Source organism: Scatophagus argus, chromosome 4, assembly GCF_020382885.2.
Source record: "Scatophagus argus isolate fScaArg1 chromosome 4, fScaArg1.pri, whole genome shotgun sequence".
Lineage (NCBI taxonomy): Eukaryota > Metazoa > Chordata > Actinopteri > Scatophagidae > Scatophagus > Scatophagus argus.
Window position 1 is genome coordinate 24,187,865 of NC_058496.1, and position 24,720 is coordinate 24,212,584.

Sequence of the window (24,720 nt, forward strand, 5' to 3'; positions counted from 1 at the left end):
TTTTGTTTTACAATGCAAGAATCAAAGCTTTAAAAAGCCCATTTATATTTTTGTTTCCCTATTTATGTGTAAATGTTGATCAGTGGTTCTCTGAGGGTTAAATCAGTAACTGCTTGTGTTAGTGCAGATATTAGAGAAGTACTCCTTTGTCCCGGAGGTGGTCTGACTCAAAGTGTGATAAACTGTTCCTGTTACCTTAGAAGAGCCGTCCACGTCTGGGAAGGGATGGGAACTGAAAAAAGAGCAGATAAAAGATACACAAGAGGGTTTTTCCCATCAGAAGGGGGGTTGTGAAATGTGTAAGGCTTGAAGCAATAACAAACAGAATGCATTGACTTGTGGGAGAGGGGAGGGGACATTGTCCAATATTTAAGGTTGACCGAGGCTGCCAGACAGAGGCAGCCACCTCACGTCCTTTGTCACTGTAGGTGCTGAAAGAAAGGACAGGCTTTTCATCAGCCAGTCATCTTCCAGAAACACAGAGACATCAACATCTCCAGCTCAAAGACCAGACATGGCTCCGTGGGTTGATGCCAAGCTCTTCTTCTGCATCCTCTTCATCACCTACAGCTGCACAGGTAAGTTTTGTTTTTTTTTTTGTTTGTTTTTTTTAGGCATATTGCTTGGCTCGTTATCAGATTCTAACAGCATGTGAAATGAATGGTTGTTGACTCAGTCTTTCTGGGCTAATGTGATGAAATTTATCTGCACAGATCCACCTGGAACAGCTCCAAAAGGAAGTTGCGGTTTACAAAATAAGCAAGAAAAGAACAGGCTATATTTGAGGCTTAAATACTCGTGTGTGGTCCTTCATTTCACTTGAAAATTCAGATTTCTGAATTTGTAATTAATAATAGTTGGTCTTAATAATGGTCTTAATAAATAATAAAAACAATAAAATGACAAATTAAACAGATAACAGATTAAACAGATATAATGTATGCACAAAATATAATCTAAAGTATATATGAAAGCAAAGAACTTCAATAGCTTCAACTGACCTCAAATAAGTGCTTTCATTCTGAAATCTATGCAGCACTTAACAACAGGAAAATTAGATAACCTCTTTCTGTTATATCTGAATGTTACTTATCAGTGCAAAGGAGCAATGCAAACACAATAAGGCTGTGGTGAGTGAAAGTTTTCATCACGAGGTAGAAAGTTAATAGTTAACTGCTGGAAATCCCTGTGACAAAAGCTAATGATGCAATTTTTTGTTACTTTAATGATGACTCAGAGCTGTCTGTGGGAATGTTCAGTTGTGAGGTGTGTCTACATCCTGCATGTATCTCTAAGAGAGGACATCAGTACATCCTGAATAAAGAAAAGTTCTCCTTGAGCAAGGCTCTAAACCACAGATTTTCTCCATAACTTTCCTCTAGGGATCAACTCCAGTTGAGTTCAGATCACAATATGGTATTTTATTGTACTGTACTATTGTAAAGACTTTATAGCGTCAAGTTTCAAAGAGCAAGAGATCTATTTTTTACACAGCACTTTGTTCCAGGTGCACAAAGTAAATTTAAATAGAGAGATAAAAGATACTACTTATTCTGACATATTTTCAAAAGGAAATCAGTCAACAAAATGTCACCTGTTTCATATGAACCACTCCAAATAAAGCTTATGTTCGAACCCGTGCATTAGCCATCAGCTGGTTTTCAAACTCCCTACTCATGTCATCATGAATCATCTCCAGAATACAAAACAAAGGGCAAAAATGTTCAATAGTTTCTCAGCAACAGTTGTCTTATTCTTGGTAACCTAAATCAGTGCAAAACAAGTACAATGGTCCATTACAACTAGAACATCTTCAAATCCTCGCTTACAGGCCTCCAAATGCAACAAGCCTGTGTACCTAAGCTCAAGTGGATGTTTAGCAGTGGGTTTCAGTCATTTAGTGTGGTTGCTTTGCCTTAAGGCACTCACACACTTGGACCACAAAATGTTCAGTGTCATTGTGCATGCATGCAGGTCCGATAAAATCTGTCCTGAATAACATTTAGAGTCCTGTCAATCCCTTGACGCCCCTCTTGATGTAACTCTTGGAGCACTGGCTGCTGATGGTCTTTTATCTCAAATCTCCAACAGTTGTGGGCACCCTCTCTTTCAATGCTTGCACTTGGGCCACTTCCAAGTCCATAGTGTAGACCTTGTCAGACACCACACATCCTAGAAATCTCACCTTTCTTTTCAACACTTTACACTTGCATGGACTCAGCTTCACTCCATGTTTCTGGTGCCATTGGACCATGTGGATGTGGTCCTCAAATCTTGGGCTGTGGACTAAGTTATCATCCAGGCATGGATGACACATGACATCTCTCACGTCAACTAAACATTCTTCCATGCAGCTGTGGAACTGTGTGGGCCCTTCAGCCAAGCCATATGAAACTCTAACCCCCTTGCAGACTCCCCAGGGTTTAATGAATGTGGTCAGAGGCTGGCTTTTATAGCTACCTTTGAAACCTATTGTGGTTGATTCTCAAAATAATGATTTTTGTCATTGTGTGTCACTTTCTAATGAACTGATCAGATCTTATTTGTCTTACAGTGATACTGGCGCAGCTACCAATGGACTGCTGCTTGCAGGCCAAAAACCAAACAGTTGAGAAATTTGTTGTTGCAAACTACCGTCGACAGTCCAATGGAGAGGGCTGCAATGTTGATGCCACGATGTAAGTTTAGTTGGTGTGAAGTGGAAGATGTGTCTAATCAGTATGGATACATCATCTGATTTCTTTGCAAGTTGTCACATTATGACCCTGACTAAGAGGATCTGGTGTTCTTGCAGTCTGGTGACGAGACGTAAAGTGAACCTCTGCGTGCCTGCTGACGAACCGTGGGTCCACGAAGTGGTGAAGCACGTTAAGTGGCTCAGGGCATATTGCAAGAGACACAACTACAAGGTACATCAATATATTATGCTGCTCTGCATTTTAAAAGGGACTGGCATTAACTTAGTTTGTTGCATGCTGGAATCTGTCTTTTTTAAAGCGGTACCAAATTTTGCACCAATTTGCATCATCAGTTAAGTTTTGGAAACATCTGTGTCAACGCCTTTGGTCTGTGCACTAAATATGGAGCTGGAACCAGCATTGTACTGTGAAGTAATTCCCAATCAGTACTTCTTAAAGCATTCAAGCCAGAAGTATACAGTATATCTTTCATTGTTTTGTGGCAGACGCATCAGTTTGAAGAGGTGGTGACAACTATTTGTGTGTCTACAGGGCAAACGCTGCTTTGGAGTGGATCCTGAGTAAACTGGGAATGAGCTGTGAGCCCTTCAGCAGCAACAGGATGGCCCACTGCAAGTCAGGAAGGAGAAGGGGTTAATCAAGCCATGCAATAAATAGATCCAAATTATATATATTAAATTATAAGTCTAATCATAGTGATTCAGCCGATTGTTAAGAGTGCTTTATCTATTTTACTATTTTAGAAAATTATGTTTGGATTACTATGAAATTAAAACATGTTGAAGGATTTTTATATTTTTGTGATATTTTAGGTTTTAAGAGAAATATCGAGGTTTTAAATGTGAACATTGAGTGTGTGTCTCCATAAGGTGACTCTTAACAAGTGAACTACTCAGGCAGCACCAGTTTGTCTTTGTATGGGTGTCATCAATTGTTGACTTCTATCAAAATAAAGCTTTGTTTTTTCTGATCCTGATCATGTCTATCATTCTCTAATAGAAGTCACAGTAAGATTCACGTTAGGTCAGACACTGACTTGGTGGCACTAATCTCAGGAGTCCACCTTGAAACTGTCCTATATGTATTGATCTTCTGTGCTGCCAGGTTGAAGATGCGTATCAAGCGTCCACATTTTAGAATTTGTAGCTCCTTTCAGCAAAATCCATATTTGAAGCTTTGTAGTCCACCACGAGCTCATTGGTTTCACTTGACTGTCATTGGTCCATGAAATGAAGCTCTCCATCAGTCACTATGCATATTACATGAGCACTGTGATGGTGGAACAGAAAAACATCTATACGGAGAGGAGGGTTGGTATAATGAATGTTAAAGGATTGTATGCTCTTTTCTTGAGAAGGTTCTTGAGACAATAAAATCTTTACACGGCCAACCAGTTTATCTAAAACAAAAATTCTAGCAAGCTTAACATGAGGTGTTGAAAAAAAATAATGCTTGTTGGAGCTTGGATTGTATTCGCCTTATGTCAGTGGACATACAAAACCTCAAAGTTCACCTCTTGAGCCCCGATTTCCCCTAACATTTCCTGCAAGTGTCTTTGAATTGAGACAGTTTGTTTCTCATTATACTGAATAGAATATATGCAGAATTCAGGTAGTATGACACAATAATTCAGTGAAAGTTTGCAACCACAAGCAAAACTTGCTTGTGCACCACAACACCAATTACACATATTCTACATGTTAGTGAGTCATTTTACAAAAATTTACTTGCAACTCAGTAAGACTGCTTTGTATCTAGCGGCACTAGCTCAGTCTGTGGGGAATTGTCTCACAAACCAGAGAGGGTCTGGTCTGAGTCCAGCTCAGACCACATTACACACTACCGGTAGCTAGTCAGATGCCACTTCACCACACTGGACACATCAAGTGTGGACTGATGCAGTTACACTGAAGAAACTAACAAGAGAGTATAAAAACAGTTTCTCCAAATAGGATTAAATAATAAAGTGATGTATATTAATTTACATTTAAACTTTTTTAATTTAAATTTCCAACTTTCAATTTCCAGTTACAAAACAATAAAGCAATTGATGGGTCAGGTTAGGTCAAAGAAGATACAAACTGTGATTAAGTAGGATATAAGGGTAACACTGAGTCAAATGATAAGTCAAAATGATCCTGTAAACACAACAGGATTCAGACTGACCGACAGGACCTGTCAAAGACTACAGCTTGGCTGACACATATGAAGGTGAAAACAAGCATTACTGCCATTGTGTGTCTGCAGTTATGATGCTGTGTCAAAGAAATGTTGTAAAACAGTGACCCATCTTAAGCTTATCTTAGGACATCAGCACCATCTGGTGGCTGAGGTGCGTCCTTCTCAGCATACTCAAGGTAGCTTGATAATGTCAGTATATTAATAAATAAATGACAGTACAGTATGTCTTACTTCATCGATCTGCTTCTGGCCTGCTCAGTGAAACTGTCCTGAATTTGATATGATATCTTATTAATTATTATTACTTTTCAGGGAAGATAGCGAGCAACTTTCCCTACACCAAATATCAATTATATTTCCCTTATCTTTAGAGAATCAAACACTCAGTACCCATAGGCTTGAAAAGCAACTGTAAATGTTAGTGGTTTTATTTTTTATGGAGCTCTGTATCTGTGCTAAGTAAGAAGTATCCAAAGTACTGCTCCACTTTCCATCCATGTGTTTACTGTGTTACAGTGGAGCAGTACTTATTGTGTTACAGATACTCATAGTTTGACCACATCTTGGCCAGCTTGTGTAACAGCACCAAGCGCATGTAGTGTTTCTGTAAGCCTGAGCGTCTTGCACTGAATAAGAAAATGACTGATGGACATTTCACAGGAGCCAAGTGGGAGGTGGTTTTGTTAGGTCAGGGTTTGGACAGTGGCATGGAAAAGAACAGAAGTTCTGAAGTTAAGAAATACTTTGAAATTGTTTAAAGGACATTCTGGTAATCCACATTTTGCATTTTCTTTGATGGAGCGAAGTGCAAACGTTGTGCCGTGTTAAGGACAAAAGACACAGGAGCCATTTAAGTTTGTGATCACATGAGCACTTTGTTATTTAACATCCATAGTAGTTTGATAATGTCATACGTATACGTCATATAGCCTGGACGCAGAGAGAAGAGCAGTGTCCCTTATGCTGAAGGTATTTACAGGCAGGAGGAGGCAGCCAGGGAGAGAGAAAGCAGTTTAAAAACAAAGAGAGAAAGAAAGACGGCACACAGCGTCTTTCTTCCTCTCGTTTATGTGACTCCTAAAGCACAACATTTTCATCTAATCAAAAGCCAAATCAAATATGAATCTGTCTTTGTCTCTTACCCCTGAGCCTCCGAGTCACTCTGGTTTTATCACTACTGTGTGTTTATTTCTGTCTGTCCTATGTGAACAGGATGTCAATGAACAGCAAACTGCCTGGCTCCTACCCACTAACACGGCCAGCATCCCGGTTGTTAGCACTGAAACTAAAGCTTGTACCTGCTTCCCGTATTAAACATAAATGTATGAATAAGTCAAACATTCATACATACAACTCTGTGGCAGAAATTAATCTTTGAAGGATTTAAATATATTTACAGTTCAATGAAAATGAAGCATTAAATTGTTTTTACTGAAATTAAATGACTGTACAAACTGTACAAGAACGCAACAAAATGAAAATTAAAGTGGTAAAATTATATCCTATGAAAGTTTTTTCAAAATACTACACAAGCATTCATTTATTTAATAAATGTACTATTTTTTACCATTTTATAATGTGTATTATTTGGATTGGGCATCTGTATGCACTTCACATCTATCCAGCCGTCATTTTCGCCAACTCTTTTTGAACCTAAGGCCACATTTTCCACCTGGGCATGACTGGTACCACGTACACAGCAACACTAAATGCCCATAGAGCCACCATCACAAAATGTGTTGGGGTTTCCCTTTAAGCATCAAAAAAATATCACGTCTGTATTGTCTCTATTCCTTCACAATACTCGTCTCTGAAGCAACAAGAATCTCTGTAGACATAAATCTGGGGAACATGGCAAGTTAGACACATCATAGCTTATACAAAATACAACGTAAGGTCAAATATTAGGTCACTAGTCGCTAATTCTCCCTTTTTTTCTTCAAGCGCTTTAAGGCATAGACACGATCATTTACTCCTCTCAAAATGCGATACAAACAATAACTAATGCAATGATAATAATTACCCATAATATTGTTGGCTATGAGTTTCTTGGCTCGTGCCCCAACACATTCAAAAAAATGCCTCCCACACATCTCCACAGCTATGCTTTGCTATGCTTTCATTGGACATCCTTCCCTGTTTTCTGCAACTGTCCATTCAGATGCTTCCCTCAGCTGACTGGACTGGTCAATAAATAAACAGAACTCACCACATGTATAAGTCACATATGCATTTACAGTATGTACCGATAGATCAAAATGTACAGCACAGGCTGCAGTCGCTCGCTTCAAAAGCCGTGAAGCGTCCTTTGATGAGACATCGAGGAGGGTGTCGAGGTGCAGGACACTGCAGGAACACAAGTGCAACGGGACTGTAGGGCAAAAAGTTGGCATTTTGGCAAGGTTAACTTAAGCACTGTCAATCACTGATTCATCCCAGCTGTGTCCTTATGAGGGAAAGGAGGGCGGGGGAAAGGCAATTTGCTTTTCAGTGCACCCATTCCTTCATTTCCATATAAACAGGCTTTGATGAGTTGCGATCGCAGACGGGGAATGGAAACACTCCTTTTGCACTCTTTTCCCTTGGAGTGAACAGCCATCGAAACAAACTGGTGTCTGATCTCCTACTCTCCTCATAACAACGTGCTGAATCTCACCTCTGCAGTGGGAGCGGATCAGAAAGTTAACAACATTTGCTTTTACGTCATCCACCTTAAATCTCGCTATGAAAAAAGTCACCGCATGAATTAAAAAGATCAAGTAAGTCAAACCGACGCCGGCGCTTGACTGAGGGCAATAACTGAGCTCTGTGTTCAGAGCGTGGCACAGCTAGGTGAATGTGCAGACAGTACAGCAAAGTGCAGCTAAGCATGGCATATATTATATTGTGAAAATTCCAATTTATGAGTAGCCCCTCTTTGTTCTGTCGAGATGGGTGATATATAGACTGGACAGTTACACAGTTAAGCTAGTGGCACGGCTTCACGCAGAGAGAGAAGGGTGTCTTGGAGTGTCTTTGGGTTTGTTTCTTGTCTGGTCTTTTGGTTTTTTGGATGTATGCATGCACACTTGTGTGGATGTCCCCTTGAAGCGGATGTGAGTTTGTGTTTGAGTTTGCATGCTTCCTTGTTATGTGCCTGTACATCCTCTTCATGATCTTCACGATTTCTGCAATGTTTTGTTTTTTCAGGACTTGTCCCCAGTGTACAGATATCTCAAACTTCACTCAAACTAAGTCAAGTTTTCAGTAGACTGTGGTACAGTGAACCTCTGTCTCCAAAGCAGCTTTCCTTCATCTTGCATTGACTCCTCGTGGGACAGCTTTGGCTCAGCACTGCCCGAGTCCAGTGGCATCCTGGCTGTCCTCCATGGTTTTGAGAGTGACATAGATGATGGGAACCAGGCCCTGCGTGTTGCCCAGGGAGCAGAGCAACCAGTCTGGGTCAGCTTTGCTCAGGACCCGCAGGATATCCCCCTTGTTGAAGCTCAGCTGGCCGGGCTCGGTGGCTATGTGGTGGCACAATGCTCGTACTTCACTGAGGAAAGAAGAAGAAGAAGAAGAAGAAAAAGAAGAATCAGCTTTATTGACAGTATATATATTTTTACATACACACACTGAATTCGTCTTCTGCATTTGACCCATCCTTAGTTGAACACACACATGCAACACCCAGCAAATTACACGCAGTGAAACACACACAGGAGCAGTGGGCAGCATCAAGCGCCCAGGGAGCATATTGGGGGGTTAAGTGCCTTGCTCAAGGGCACATCAGCCGGCTAATGGAGGGGGGGAACATTAGTCACTCCACCACACCCAAATTTTTCCTGCCCGTCCGGTGGGGAAATCGAACCGGTGACCCTCCGATCACAAGCCGCTTCTCCAACCTCTAGGCCACGGCTGCCCCAGACAGAGGTGAATTAAGTAATTCACTGATTAATAAAAGGAGAGTGATGCTTTCTTTGACTTGTGGGACAGCAATCCGAATGTCTTTGGGTTTTCAACAGTTGGTCGGACAAAACAGGCAATACAGGAGATGTCGCCTCTATCTTTAAAAAATCGTGGATATTTTTCACAAGTTTTGAAGACCAAATGATTCATCCACTCATGGAAAAACAATCTACAAAAATAATATCTAAATAAGTCTGGACAGCGTGCCATATTGATCTTAACTTTTTTAGAGGCTATAATATAACTATGCTACACATTTTTAGCTCCTCATTACACCTGTTCCATAAATTCATCTGTTCTGGATACTTTCAGGTAGCAATTTGTGCTTGACCCTACAAATGATTTGTGCTGAATTTAACGGCTTTAATTTAATATGTGTTGGGTCAATTGCGTCTTTAAAAAAAGTATTAACACGTAATATTTGCTCACCACGTAGACTGTTGTTTGGCATCAGTTGGTTGGGTTGACCTCAGTGGCGGTGTGGTTTGGGTGTGAGTGGGAGTGGCTGCAGGCTCTGCCTTCTTGCCACCTGCTCCAATAGTCTGAGCTACGAGGTCAAGAACAGACCTATCCAGAGCAAGCCAGCCTGATGGTGGCCTGAGAATGACAAATAGAGTGTAAAAAAACAAAACAAAACAAAACTATGAAATTAACTGCGTTCATAGCTAAAAGGGTAAAAGATTGAAATTTTTTAAACTTTAAAGATAATTCTGATAATATTCATATGTCTTCTACTGGCAATAAAATCCACATCTATGCACTCTTTGGAAGACATAAATCTTTCCCAATGACTCACAAATATAACGTTTTGTATTTTTAAAAGGCTCAACAATTTCCTAAAGCAGCTGGGTATTACAGTTTTTAGCTAATGGTACTCGAACAGGAGTAAAAGTGCATTTGTGGGGGACTATTTTCACTTGCGGATAAATATGAGCTATTAATGAACACAGTTTACGGTAGAAGGACAGCACATGTGGGACTGAGTCAAAAATGCGTGTGTTTACGTGTTTACATGTGTGTGTGTGTGTGTGTGTGTGTGTGTGTGTGTGTGTGAAGGAACATGTCAACCAGTACAGTGTGGCTCACTGATGAGTTTTTGGTAGTTTCTGGAGCTGTATAGCACAGAGGAGTAAGACACATCAGGGGGTTGATACACAGACAACACTCGTTAACAGATGTAGTGTTGGCTTTTGTCTTTTGTGCTGACGATAAAAATGACTGAATAGCACCAGACTTATTCTTTTAACTTACCTGGTCGTGGGAGCTTTTGCCCTCTGTTCAGCTCCCTCTGCTCTTGAGGGAGAACCAACACGAGATCCAAAGAGTCTTCCCCAGCGTAGACTCTGTCCCTGAGAGGGGCTTTCTTCTTGGGCTGCAGCTTGCGCTCCAGTCCCTGTGACCTTCAGAGGTTTGGTATCTTTCTCCCGGTTGATAACGGACTCTGGTGGGCTGCCCATCCATGAAGACCTTCCCCTGGCTCCAGCTGACTCCCCGCTAGAGCTACTGCTACTTTTCCTGCTTCTATACCCTTCCCCTTCTTGGCTTGACTCCGCTCCCTCCACCACTCCCTCTCTGGTGGGCGGTAGCTGGCCATGTCGTCTCTCTGATGACTTCTTTCTCTTCTCAGTCTTAACAAACTTTGACCCCTCTGTGGATTGCTCAATGTAAACCTGGGAGGACTGCATGAGCTGGTACCACCAGCCAGCCTGTCTGTCTTGTCGCTGACGCCCCTCATCTGTCATATCCTTCTCTTTTTCCTTCCTCTTGTCCTTCTCATGTCCATTCTCATCTCCTCCTTGGCTCTCTTGTCCTACGCCTTTTACTCTTTGACCACCCATCCCCCTCTCCTTCCAGAGATTAGCAAACCCTACTTCCATCATTGTCTGTCTGTTGACAGGCCCGGCTGTCATGTTGTCAGTTGTTGCCCCCTCTTTACTCAGCCGAGAATTCATCCTGGCTCCATCTCTTCTCGACCCAACCCCTTCCATCCATGGCCATGTTCCCTCTCGTCTCAGCACCGCCCTCTCTTTCTTCACCTCCGCACTTGAATCTCTGACCATCTCGCTCACAGTGGTGCTCCAACCTCTCATGAGCTGGAAGGTGGAGTGTGTTGACTGGTCGACACTCTGGCCTGCAGAGCACAACTGCTCCTTGCGACGGAGGTGTTCCTGGCCTTTTTGGAGGAGGTGCGGTTCAAACAGTAGGTCCAGGTCAAAGGGGAGGAGCGACAGCGGTTGCAGCAGGAGGAGGAGCTCTTCAAAGAGTGGCTGACATGCTCCCTGCGACAAGGGAAGGAAACCCCACGGGTTGTAGTGTGCTGCTATAATATCTGAGGAAAGTTAGACAAGACAGGAAGAATATCAGAGCAGGAAAAGCAAGACTTCATGCAAATGTGGACATCATATAACTATATGCATACATGAAAAAAGATAAATGAGTCTTACCTTCATGTGTGTAGAGATGATTGAACCAGAATTCCAAAGATTTTAGGCTGAAATAATAATAAAAAAAAACCAAAACAATTGCAGCAGGATAAATACATCTTTCTCCAACAGGACAATTTTAGGCTCCACAGACTCAGCTCTGACATAGTTTTAATTGTATTTGATACAATAGAATAAAGTCTACTCAGACCATAACAAATTAACATGACTAAACCAAGATGCCTTTTAAACAAACCATTCAGCCACAGGAAGAAAAAATGAGGTGATATAACTTAAGGACAGGAAGCGATATCTGTAAGAATATGAATATTTAGTAAAGTATTTATAACACATTATTAGACGGTTTATCAGGAGATGAAAAGCTGCTCCACATATAATTCAGCACCCAACTTAGTTTTTCAGTTACTGTGATGATGCATATCTTAATTATTTAAAAACTAGCAATAACAGATTTGTTTATCCCCTCAGGGGTCGCAGAAACAAGTTGTAAACGCAACATTGAAATACTGAAGTTGAAGTATGACCGGCAAACACCTATTTATACATCCAGTAGCTACGACTTTATAATTGCCAGCATTCAGTCTCTTTTAGTTCTGTTTCTGGTCTTTAATATCTCTTGAGGGAAATATCGGACTCTGTTAGCCGCTGAATGCGCCGCTGTGTTCACTAGTTAGTCTCTAACTGCGTCTGTCTGCTGTTTGCACTTGAGCAGTTACTGCAGGCTATACTGGCATTTTTCGAACTTTTTCACAGAAAACAGCTGCCTTCTGCAGATAAGAACAATGTTACGGGAGCGGTGTTGTAAGCTCAACAGTGAAACAATCAACTGAAACTCATTACAAAGTTGCAGATTCAGGTGATACAGAGATTTTAGGTCGATAACAACGAGCCATACCTTTCGTCACACTTTTTTCAAGTCGTCATTTACTACCCACACCCCTAGGATAGGAAACATTGTTGTCTTTGTGGATGACAATAAAACCAGGACCAGTAAAATCCAGGACAATGAAAAGCGACTTACTTTAACAGGCCGAAGATGAAGGCGTTCAGTCTCATGCTGTGGCTTGTGAGCTCAGAGTACTGGCTCACCTTTGAGAACAGGCTGTGAAGAACACGTGTGGACGGGCCTGACAGAGACAAACATACAAAAATAACACCCGTAAGAACCTGTTCTCAAAACTACAATCTCACATCAGTCAATATAGTAAATCATGCATAATATAATTCTGATGTTGACAGATCAGGCAGTAGTGCTAAAGGTTCGTCACAAAACAAGGAAAATATGCAGCACTGGGCAGCAGTGGTTAGCACTGTCGCCTCATAGCGAGAGGGTTCCAGGTTCGAATCCCGGTCTGGGCCCTTCTATGTGGAGTTTGCATGTTCTCCCTGTGCCTGCGTTGGTTTTCTCCAGGTACGCCGGCTTCCCCCAACAATACCAAAAACATGCACATTAGGTTAATTGGCTGCTCTACATTGCCCCTAGGTGTGAGTGTGAGAGTGTGTGGTTGTTTGTCTTTGTGTGTTGGCCCTGTGATTGACTGGCGACCAGTCCAGGGTGAACCCAGCCTCTCGCCCGTAGTCAGCTGGGATAGGCTCCAGCTCCCCCGCGACCCTGACGGATAAGCGGTATAGAAAATGGATGGATGGATATGCAGCACTGTCTCACCCAGCTGTGTGGAGGCTTCCACCAGGGTCCAAGGCTTGCAGCGCCGCTGTCCGATGATCAGGTCCAGTATGTAGGCCTTCAGACCATCCTGCAGCACCTCATGCAGGGCCGGGCACAGGTACTTCAGGATGAGGTGACCCACGTTGGGACTCACCCAGCTGTTCCCCAGTTTAGCCTGGCAGGGTTGTGAACAAGCATTAGGGTTTAAAGGAAATGAAAGTGAAACAGATCAGGGAATTGGGAAGCAGGATGTGCGATCAAAGACACAGAATGATGCAAAATGTCTGGTCCATATTTTGCCAAAACTGCTTTTGTTTGTTTAGAAGTAAACAAATATTTGTACTTGTGTGCATATAATAACGAATCATAACCAAGAAACAGAAAGTAAATGTGTTATTTGATAGCTTACAAGCTGACAAACAATAAATCGTTCATCGTGTATTTGTCTGTCCTTTCATTTTCTGCATTGCACTCATCTGCAGGCTAGTTTATTAGCTGTCTTATCAGCTCTGTATAACTAAACATATTTGTGCGTCAGATGTTCAGTTTCCTGATTGCAGCCAGCAACCACCGTGGAAAGCAAAAGTCTCAAGGGACCAATTAAAATTTTTGAAAATGTCTGTGATGGTGGTCCCACGATTTATGTGCTGTGTAATTTATAAAACAACAAAGAAGACAAATACCCCAAACAAGCCTGTGTACACAATGTGACTTACACTACTCTTGCACATGAAGTACACTTCTGAGAAAGGCAGAGTCCTTTAAGGAATGAAGATTTTATTCACTGGCTTAATCCCTATTGTTGCACACACTGAACCAAGACACATGGTGAATGTGAGAAAACAGATGGCGCCAGATTAGTGTGAAACTAATGTAATTTGCCATGGGTCAGGTTTTATGTTCTTTAAGTACTTTACTATACTGCAGTGGAATTAATTCAGCAAGTTGGTCAAAGGCTTCAAATAGCCTCCAAATCTTGCAGGGTGAGTTTTTTTATCAGCCAGTAGAATCAGTGCCCCCTTTCAAATATAAAACAATGGTGCATTAAGCAGTCATCAGTATTCATCAATCTGATCCACCAAAAAGGGCCTACTTTCACATCTGGGTCTCGACTGGTACCGAAGTGTGCCACAATCAGATCCACTGCTGTGTTCACGGCTTTCACCAAACCTGGCAGGGTAAAGGGAGGGAAGGATAAAGAAAGAGTTTGTCAATCATCCTTTTTTTGGATACAAATAACAATGTATTTGTAATGAATGTATATATTTATGAATGTATGTAATGAATTTGGTTTCCTGTTTTACCCTCCACTGCAGGGAGGTGAGAGGCATTAAGATCCAAATTTAGCTCACATTTTGCTTATTGTGCTTGCAATCTGCACAAATTCATTGTTTGGGTCACTAAGGCAGCAGTGAGTTAAGCAATGAACAGCTGGGACAGCCTTCTAGGGAACTGTCTGGCATCAGCCTGCTCAGAGAACAACACAAAATGTACGGATGTCAAAATCTCAACGGATTGACAAAATCTTGCCAGATTACAAAACATTTACAAAGACCATCTCTAATCCCACTCCTACTCAGCAATAAGTCTTTTAGCTTCACTGATGCAATTATAATAATAGATAAGAAAGCCAAACTGCATTTCTTTCTAATTAGATAAATAACACATATCTGTGAATTTATCTGAAACAAAGGTGAACAGGCTCAGCCTCAGCGCCCTGCTCAAGCATACTTTGACAGTACAGATGTTGGTCAACACGAGGAGGTGAACCAGGATGATGCAGCTGAAGGATGATCTCCCTGCCTGCTCATTATACCACACCCTGCTGTCTCGAGAGGCCTTGAATTACTCCCCTAACTGTCAAGTAGCCTTTCCGCCGTGAGAGGCACTCGATTTAACCACCTTTCAACAGCATCAGATTACCCTGTGCAGTACTATTCTTTTGAGGCTCACAATACAAGTACACAGCAGTTCCTCCTCTGACAGCTCGTCTTACGTTTATAAGTACAAACGTAACAGAACACATGCAGAAAGAGAATGAAAACAAAAGACTAAAAAAAATATGCTGAGTCATTTTAATTCTAACTTAATGTGAAGATGCACTGAAACGATCACTCCTTATAATCTGTTATCATGTGACTGAAATTCTATACTTAGGTTACATGATGAAAATCTCCATGACAACTGAGCAACGAGTTGCAGCTGAAAGCCACAGTATGTAAGGTGATGTGATGAGATTTTATTTTGTCAAATCTATTTTCACCTTGCTCTGCTTTTGACTATTACAGCAGTCAGACACATGACCTTGTATACTTACCAATAAAATTACAAAGCATTGCCATGAAAAGCCCTGACATTGATACCATCAACTCGTTTTTGCTTATACTCTGTTTGAATGCTGCATTTACCTTGTACCAACCGAGAGGCCTGTGTTTGACTGGCCAATAAAGTTCAGTATTGTAAAACCTATCCCAGCCGTCATAAAAAATAGTTTCCTGCACTTAAAAGCAGATAATAAATTTATGAAGTTCATGAGTTCCTAATAAAGGATTAAATATGACCAAGAGTACTATAAGTACAAAGTACAAGCACAAACACTGCACTCGCGGTCACAGACAGTGGTAAACAAATGCAGTGGGTCCCCCCCAAAAAAAAAACAGCTCACTGTTACAGATTCATAGTTTGGCATTTAGGAATTAAATAATTAGATTAAATATTTATTTCCCATTGACTCCCACTGTCATTGTCAATTATGCACATACACCCCTTACTGTCTCACCTCTCTTCTGCGTCAGGTCCACAGAGATGTGGGACTGTGAGGAAGAGCAGGAGGAGGAGGATGTTGAAGCATCAGGGGAGAGGCAGAACTCCTCCGGAGGCTTCTCAGTCAAGGAGAAGTAGTCCGGCTGAAAGTCGCTGAAGCTCCGCTGCAGCTTAGCTGATTGGCCCACTGCTGAGACGCACGCATGCGCACACACACACACACACACAATGAGGCAGACACACACACACACACACACACACACAAACACACCCCATCACTTTCATAAGCATGAGACCCCTTACGGATCCATAAGAATGCAGCTGTAGCTGCGACTTTGAGAAACACCTTTATGAACCTCTAACACAGGGCTGCCCAAAGTGAGGCCTGCAGGGCAAATGTAGCCCACCAAAAGGTTCACTTTGGCCTGCCAGATGTTACTATTACAAATTAAGTAACACTGATCCATCCTTGTGCCGTTTCACACATTAACAATACAACACAATGCAGACACAATAACAACACAATAGGCGCTTCGTTTGGCCTGTGGTCCACCACTAGGTTTTAGTTTTGCCCCTTTCAAGGGAAAAAGTTTGGGCACCCCAGCTTAAAAGTATTTGCTCTCCATGGTACCGTGCAGCAATATTTTGTCAGTAACCCTCAGATATTGCACTCTTTGCACCTTGACTTCCTCAAAAAAGTGTTATTACTAAGAAATCCATCCGACTTTTCATCTTTACATTCCTAAATTAGTTTGTCTAACACTGTCAAAAATTATGAGCACCATTGAGCCGTCCCAGAGTGTGGCCAGAAAGAGCTGAAGGGAAATCGAACACATTCCGTCTGGCAGGTCGTGGTCCCCCACCCCTTCGGGGTTCCAGGTTACCAGCACGGCCCCCTGAGACCCTCTCCACTCCCAGAGGGTTTCGGCGACGGTACTCCCTCCATTTCAGAGCCTGGGGGGAAAGGTGATGTGCTGTTGGGGGTGGGGGGTGTTAATGTCATGATTAAGGGTTGGGTCAGGGTTAAAGATTGGATTATTGAGTAGATGAATGAAAGAAATGTATGAGAAATAAAGAGGAAGAAGGGCAAGTTCAAAAGGTGAAGGGAGGACAGGAGAAGATTCAAGTCCATGCATGAAGGGAGAGAAGAAAAACAAAGAGAAAAAGACAACAGTGTGAATGAAAGAGCTTAGCTTCAACATCTGACAGAACCTACTAACTGTTCTAAATTATTCACTTTGAAAGAGAAACCCCAGCAGCTATCCATTCCCTTATCAAAGTAGCAAAACACTAACATTGTAAAGATTGCATATTTCATCCTTTAGGCTGGTGTCAATTAACTAACACAAAAGGTGAATCAATTCAGAATCACTGATGTAGTACACTCTGTTCCATCGTGTGCACCACAACAGGTGTGTTTAAAGCCGGTGTTTTCATCTTGCACTGTGACAGTGTGTTAACCTTAGAGTGGCAGTTGCAAATGACATATTAACATTTTAGCAACTTTCAGTGTAAACCTGTTGATTGATTCAACTATTACAAGACCGATAGCTCTGACAAAGTAAACGTTAAGTATAGAGATAAAGAAGAAAGATTACCACAGTCATAAAGTTGAAAGGAAAATTAGTAGGTACAACGTGAAAAATCTGATGCAGAAGCGACCAGCATATTTTATACAGCAGAGTGTGACTGACAACAACAATGGACATTCTGATTGCATGTGTTTTGCATTTTAACTTCATCTTTAGCAATGACAACCATGGCAAAGTTCAAAACGTTTCCAGGGACTGATATTTTCAAAAGCTGAGGAGCTGGCAGCTGGACTTGACACCAAATGAACCCTGTATCATCTCCTACTTTTCAATAACCTTTTCTCAGAGTTGCTTGGCGTGTTCTGTTGTCTTCATGGTGTTACTGTAGCCAGGAATAGTGATTAACCAGTGACTGGACCTTCCACACTTGGATTTTTAATTCAATTCTGATCAAGCCACGTAACTAATTCAGGCTAATCTCTGCTAAAAATATTTTTGAAACTAATTTATACAAGCGCCTGAAATTTGTTTTGATATACATCTTAAGATTATAACCTTTATTTTCTTCAGGAGAATTTTAGCATGATTTCCTAACCTACCATTATGTGTCCTGGCTCCAGGTCCTTTGCTTCCCTCCATGTGATTTCCAGAATCCAGACAGCCCAACGGGCTCAGTGTGTCACTGTGAAGTGCTGGTAAACTGACCAGAGATCCACGATGGAGACAGTGTGCGTGCACCACCGGCAGCATTGGAGGGACCGTCCCCCTCTTCAACCCCAGAGATGGAGGTGGAGGGGTGGATGGTAACTGCCCTGAGCCCCTTTCCTGTTTCCCTGTTGGCGGGGTGCGCAGGGGGCCAAGACCTGCTGAAAGCGGGCAGGAGAGGCTGTGTGGTGGCTGAGGGCTTGGGGTGCAGGTCGAACATGTTGAAGAGCTGTGCGCCCCCTGGAGCCGAACTGGGGAGTAGCTCCCAAGAGGGGAAGGTCGAACTGATCCAGGAGGAGGGGCTGTCCCCTGGTACCTGGGCACATTTTCAGCTACATCTTCACTGTCTTCCCCCACCGGACCTCCAGAGTCAGAACCAGAGCCGGAGCTGGAGCGAGCCTGCATCCCAGAAACGTAGCCTGTGAGCAGAGGCAGCAGAGGCTTGGGCTGCGGGGGTTTGGACGTGAACTGATGGTGGAAGGTGAAAGGCTGGATGGGGAGGGTGGTGGGCCGTTGGTCCTTCCTGTAGCGGACCACTGCTGGGCTGCTGTCTGAGGAAGCCGACAGACCACCTGGATGAACACAAGAAGGACACCAGGGATGGAGAAAAGATGAATAAGTGAGATATCTGGCAGCAACATTAAACAAAGAAATATGTAGATTAGAAGTAATCAAGGCAGCAACTAATGGCTATTTTCATCATCATAATATACAGCCTCGAATAAATGTAATATTTCAGTTCAGGCTTAAATTTAAGCGTAGAATTAATAATTACATTTTGATTGATGGATCAATTATTACAGGAGTATGACATCAGGAATCAAAATAAAAAATGCCTTTTATAACATTTTATGTTCAACCAACTAGAGCCCTCCATATATCAGTCGATCACAATGGGGATCATAAATGGGGACATAAAACATATAAATAAATATGTGTGTGATTTTTATTTTTTTTTAATTTTATTTTATTTCTTCACCCCCCCACACTGGCATCAGCCCCAATCAGTCCAAAACTGAAAGATATTCCATTTATAATGATCAAAACAGAGCAAATGCTTAAATTTAGAAAGTAGTTAAACAATTACTGAATAATCATAATTAGTTCTAGTTATGGTTATCAACTAACTGATTAATCCCCTAGTTCTTTGAGCACTAAACTGCATAAACATGAAGGTTAAAACCAAAACAAAAAAATACAGCTAAAAAAAGACAGAAAACTGCCGGTCATGAGTCACATATATTAACAGCTCCTATCATGGACAACCATGCCTGTTAGACACTGATCTCACAGGCCCACATGTGCCCACATGCACACACCCCCTCTCAAAGAAACACACAAAGACACACACATAGACTGAACCTGAAGGCACTGCGTCAGGCGAGACACCAGCGAGGAGAAGCCCTTTTCTGCTGTTCACTGCCTGCACAGTCACTATTTGTGTCTGTTTTTCTGTGTGTGTGTGTGTGATCCTAGGTCCCATGCAGTGCATGACAGACAGAAGCGTGTGTGACGTCGAGGGTGTTGCGCAAGCTGTTTGTCACCCTAAGGCCTTCCCACCGCATCTTGAGTTGGATGCAGTGACGCCTCTCAGTCATAGGGGGTGATGTTGAGCCGCAGTAGAGACATGTCGAGTTGGGAAACGCTACACAACCAGCAGGCCTGAGCCTCCACTGGGAATGGAGGATAGAAACACTCCCTCTCTGTCTCTCTTATAACTGCTCCGTCATTCCTCTAATTACCTTATTTTCTCTTCCTCCTCATCTCTCTTTTCCTCTCTCCTCTTTCCCTTGTCCATCTGCTTGTTCCCTGCCTCCTATCTTTCTGTTCAGCTCCTCTCCTTTGGCCGATGAACGCATTAGACGGCCGAGGGTTTTCCTTTGCATCTCTGTGCTGCATGTTAGCATCATTATTGAGCAAGCTGCTTCCTAAAGGCTTTTAAAGAGGCCTGTACGCTGCGGTGAAACATCGCATCTGGCTCAAGTGAAGAGTGATAAATAATATATGTACTGTGCTGCTGTACAGTATCTCATTATAAATCACAGTCTATATGAATACAGTATTAGAGGATGTTTTTAAGTCACGTGAGCTCTTCAGGATGACCTATTTCTTCAAATCTCTTTATAAATCTTTCCCTTGCACTTCATGCTATCGCTGTTTCCCAGGTCTGACCGGAAGATTTAATTAATAAGCTACACACAGGCATGTCAAACTGGTCCACAGGAGGGCCGGTGTGGCTGCAGGTTTTCTTTCCAACCAAGTAGCAGCACACCAGACTTGACTCATTTAATCAACTGATCTCCGTCTTCAGACAGCTGATTGGTCAAACGGTGTGCTCTTGGTTGGTTGGCACAAAAACCTGCAGCCACACCGGCCCTCCTGTGGACCAGTTTGACATATGTGAGCTACAGCAACTGAGCAGCTTAAATCAGGACGGGGCATATTCTTTTGATCCGGCATCTGAAGTGATGGACTGAGTAAAGAAAAACCTATGCACATATTGTTTTGCTTTTGCTATTCTTTTCCATGTTTGAGAAATACTAATTAAGGTCTCAATTAACAATTATTTTCAGCATCACTTAATCCACAGATTATTTACTTAATTCATGGATTAATACGTCAGAAAATAGTAAAATGTGCCATCACAATTTAACAGATGTCTTCAACATCTTTCACATTTGATTTCTTGTTTTCACCAAAACCCAAACCCAAAAACCCAAAGATAATCACTTTACAAAGACAGACAACTAAGAAAAGCAGCAAATATGCACATCTGAGAAGCTGTGGCAAGTGATTATTTGGCCATTTTTGCTCATAAAATAAAACATTTTTGAAAATTGGCCACATTTTTTTCTGTCAGTACACTAACTGATTACTCAGCTATTTCAGCTCTAATGATAATGGAGCTGGAATAGCTAATTTGTTTCTTTTTTGTGGCATTGTAGTAGGCTGTAGGTCTATATGGGGTAGATGAGTACTGACACCAGGCACTGTATTGATACAAAGGTTCTCGATTTTCATATTGTAAAATTTTAATATTGATGTTTGCATTTCTTGAATATTTTGTAAAGAATCTTGATGACAATGTATGTAGGTATTTGGTTATAGGCTTTTGGTTGTGTTTTGTTCTTGCTTTTCCAGCAAACTACCACCACCAATGGGAAAATTAAGTTGTGGTATTAAAAGCTGTTTTAAAGCTGAAATGTTGTGTGATCATTTGTCTGTTATGTGCTGACTCAATTTCCTTGGTAAATATTACATGATCACAGCTGATTTCACGTTCAAAACACGCCAGTTTTTTTTTTACTGTAAAGTGTGAAAATGAATAATTTTGCATGTGTGGTTCGAAAAAGTTTGGCGGACAGCTACAGAAGTTGAGTTTTTGGGGTTTGGATCTGTCTAGAAACTAAAAGGGAAGACCAACACCTGCTTTTACTGGTGTAAACAAAAGAGCGTTTCTTTTTTTCAGCAGTTTTGTCTAAATAATTAGCTGAAGAAGCCACGGGGTGCTTGCTAATCAAACACCATCATTACAACATAGTGAATTTGCCTGAAGAGATTTGTTTTCTTCAAATGTTCCTAAAATGATTTCCAGCTTGTGTAAAACTGTAAAGGGAGACAGCTGAAGCTTCCTGGGACATTCCCTTCCTATAGCACTCACTCTGCTGTCCCTGGTCTTGTCCCAATGGAATTCCAAACACTCTCTGTTTGTGTTTATTTAACCAGACACACACAACTGAGACTGAGCTACATAAGTTAAAGGTGGTGTCCGTTTATGCATGTCTGTTCAATTCAACAGAGACAGACACTATTTTACTTAAATTATATAATATAGTTAGAGTTCTATAACCGTCATTGGTGTCTTGAGCTTTGAACCAAGGACAGTGCAACACATAGCGGCTGAAAACATTCGATCATCTGACTGAATTAGACCCTGCTTCTTTATATACTCTTTGTATACTGTTCAAACCAAAAGCGTCTTCCTCACCTGCTGCACACGCCTCTGGGCGCTGTTCACACTTCACGGCTCATTCTGATGTCTGTGTACTTGTCGGCACATGTATTTGCAAGCTGCGTTCTCGAGGACTTCAATATTCTTCCTCGAGATGCTTTATTTTTGTTGATGTCATCTTTGATACTAAATAATTTGTCACCTTTCAGCAGTGCACTTCTCAGAGAACATTTGTCCAAAAAAACTGTCATTTCAACCATTGAGTTCCCTAAAATATTAGATTAAGTGTGAGTTTCTGTATGGGCACAGTTTATTGTGGCTATACGTGTTTTTGCATTTTAACACCAAGCAATTACTTCCTTAATATATACGCATTAGTAGATTAGTAGTCTCTGACAACACTGACAGTTGCTAGTGGTCCTCATAAAACGGATACTTGTGTAACTCACTCCGACCTTCCCTTGTATTTGGGACGAGTCCGGCCTATGGGCTCTCCGGATCACACACGTATATTCAAATAAAAAGTGACACACACAAACACAGCAGACCCACACAGAGCTTGGTATGCTGATGTAGGGCTCAGCAGGGGGTTTCTCCGCACCTTTATCTCCTCTCTCACCTGATTATTATTCAGAGCACACGTGGCCCACTTCAACCCAACTTCATTCCCTCTAAAGCTGAGGATACACACTCTGCGTCACTCCGTTCTGTTATATGTTGGCACAAGTGTATTTTCTTCCACAATCAATACGAGACCAAACTTACAGATCCAAATGAAACTATACACATATCATACACATATAAATCACAGATACAGCATATGAAATGTCCAAAATTTGAACATTATATTACATTGCATAGAATAAATCTACACACTACGTTAAAATGACAGCGTCACCAAACAGCTGTCTTGCTGTTGCCTTTCTATGTACATTTTGATGTAGTAAATACATGTTAAATTATTGTGAACAATTAAACTGTGCAGAGTGAATCAGCTCTTAAGAACCAGTATTCTTTCTTATCATACAACAATTTCATACAACCAGTGGAAAAATCAATATTCAATGACCATATGAGGTCAAATTCATTAGAAATATAAGCAAACATACACTCACTAGCTTGCTGTTTTGCTTTCATCAGAGGCTTAAGAGCAGATATTTTTCTCAGGAGTTGGTGTAGACCAAACCATAGCAAAAAGGCAATATTTGAATAATTGATTTCAATTAATCAGGTGCACAGATCACAACTCCAGATTGATACTAATGTTGCTGTGAATCTGTTGTATGAGTAAACAGTTTTGCTGGCTAATGCATTAGCTGCAACAACTATCTACAGCTATGAATATGTCAGAGCTGTGTGTCTGTTTCGATAAATGGACCTTCAAGCTGTGTTTGTAGTGCTTGATCTACTCTTCTGAATCTACACCGGTAACATCATGTATACAGGTTACGAACATCTGTCCAGGTACTACAGAAGAAAAATATCCTCCTGACTAACTCAGGTGCATTTATTGCAGTGTCCACAGGTTTGTCCCCCTGTCCCTGTGATAAATGAATAAAATAATGAAATACAGTAAGAGTTACTGTACCTTCAGCCTTGGCCCTGGTCTCCCTCGCCCCCTCCAGGTGTCGCTCAATGCTGCCTTGACTGTAACATCTGGTAAAGGGTACAGGTGACAGGCCGCGGCTGTCAGCCTCCACATGCCGCTCTGGAATTGGAGAGAAATCTACCGAGGAGTGTGAGTGGGTTGAGTAAGTGGAGGAAAAAGGATCTGCAGCTGCCTTAAGCGATGGTGACCCCCCTGCACCTCCGTTTCTGCGTTTGCTTCTTGCAATCTCCGCGAAGGAAGTAACACGTGGAGGAGGAGGTGGGGCTGGGGAGGCACCCTCACTAAGGCGGACAGGGCAGCTCAACATGCGCTCCAGAGATCCAAGTCGAGGAGATGGAGACTTGTCCAGGTTGCGGTCGTAGCTGCGAGAGCGGGGACGGCTTCCTGAGGAGGCTCCACCTCCTATAAATCCGCGGCCAGCCAGAGGAGGAGAAATGTTGACGTACACCTGGCCTTCAATCACAGAAGCAGCAGCTTCAGCTCCAGCAGCTGTCTGCTGATTCTTTTTCTTCTCCTCCTCATCCTCTTCATCTTCATCATCTTTATCTCGCTGAATGAAGAAAAATAAAGAAGGAAGAAAAGAAAGGCAAAAACAACAGTCAGATTTCTCCCAGCAGCTTATCAGATAAAACACATTACCATCTATGGTTTATTAGTCAAATAACCTATAAGGCTCTTCAAAAATCTTCAGGACAAAATCCAAAGCAAATGAAAGTGGCATAATCTGCCTTCAAACCAGATTTACTTTGACACAGGGGCAGTGTTACTGACTGACGGTAATGGCCCTCAGCTGTAACTGCTAAAATAATCCTCAGACATGGTACCACATAACCCCGGACCACGGCTGTGATCTAAAATGAACCAGTTCCAGAATAGTATCAGTGTCACAGCTATTTGAAGTCCACGAAGCACTGTCACGGTCACAGGACCTTCAGTTTAATTTGTTCCACACCATTTAGTTCTGCATTATTCCCTTCCTCGTTGAGTCTAATTTGACCAAACATTCCGTTTTCCTTTCTTTCACTACTCAGAATTAATATCTTATCACTCAAGTAAGTATTTGTTGGTAATCTAAGATAACTAAACTTGATTAGTCATGCATATCACCCCTGCCAAGCTGTGTTTTCCAATATACAGAAGCTGGCAGCTACACATTGCTACACAAAGGCTGATGCCCATCCTGTCCATACAGTATCTATTAGCCATTTCATGAACATCACA

General features: G+C 41.9%; 2 protein-coding genes across 6 annotated transcripts in view; one reads left to right on the forward strand and one right to left on the reverse strand.

Annotated features, from left to right (window-relative positions):
- Positions 1 to 377: 377 nt before the first annotated feature.
- On the forward strand, positions 378 to 3,675 carry ccl19a.1 (chemokine (C-C motif) ligand 19a, tandem duplicate 1). The gene is made up of 4 exons (XM_046385925.1): positions 378 to 578; positions 2,555 to 2,678; positions 2,795 to 2,909; positions 3,231 to 3,675. Exons 1-4 carry the CDS (start codon positions 515 to 517, stop codon positions 3,261 to 3,263), a joined length of 336 nt encoding a protein of 111 aa, XP_046241881.1. The 5' UTR covers positions 378 to 514; the 3' UTR covers positions 3,264 to 3,675.
- A 2,054-nt stretch (positions 3,676 to 5,729) lies between these two features.
- The window catches only part of rusc2 (RUN and SH3 domain containing 2), a 37,946-nt gene continuing 18,955 nt past the window's right edge, over positions 5,730 to 24,720 (reverse strand). The window contains exons 3-13 of one of the 5 annotated variants that reach the window (XM_046385927.1): positions 23,479 to 24,049; positions 17,833 to 18,510; positions 16,484 to 16,675; positions 15,718 to 15,888; positions 14,032 to 14,108; positions 12,939 to 13,113; positions 12,294 to 12,399; positions 11,273 to 11,319; positions 10,080 to 11,157; positions 9,258 to 9,425; positions 5,730 to 8,415 (exon numbers count right to left, since the gene is read on the reverse strand). In XM_046385927.1, coding sequence (XP_046241883.1) covers positions 8,208 to 8,415; positions 9,258 to 9,425; positions 10,080 to 11,157; positions 11,273 to 11,319; positions 12,294 to 12,399; positions 12,939 to 13,113; positions 14,032 to 14,108; positions 15,718 to 15,888; positions 16,484 to 16,675; positions 17,833 to 18,510; positions 23,479 to 24,049 — 3,471 coding nt within the window. In that variant the 3' untranslated portion in view covers positions 5,730 to 8,207. The other 4 variants (XM_046385926.1, XM_046385929.1, XM_046385928.1 and 1 more) reach the window with 4 other exon arrangements.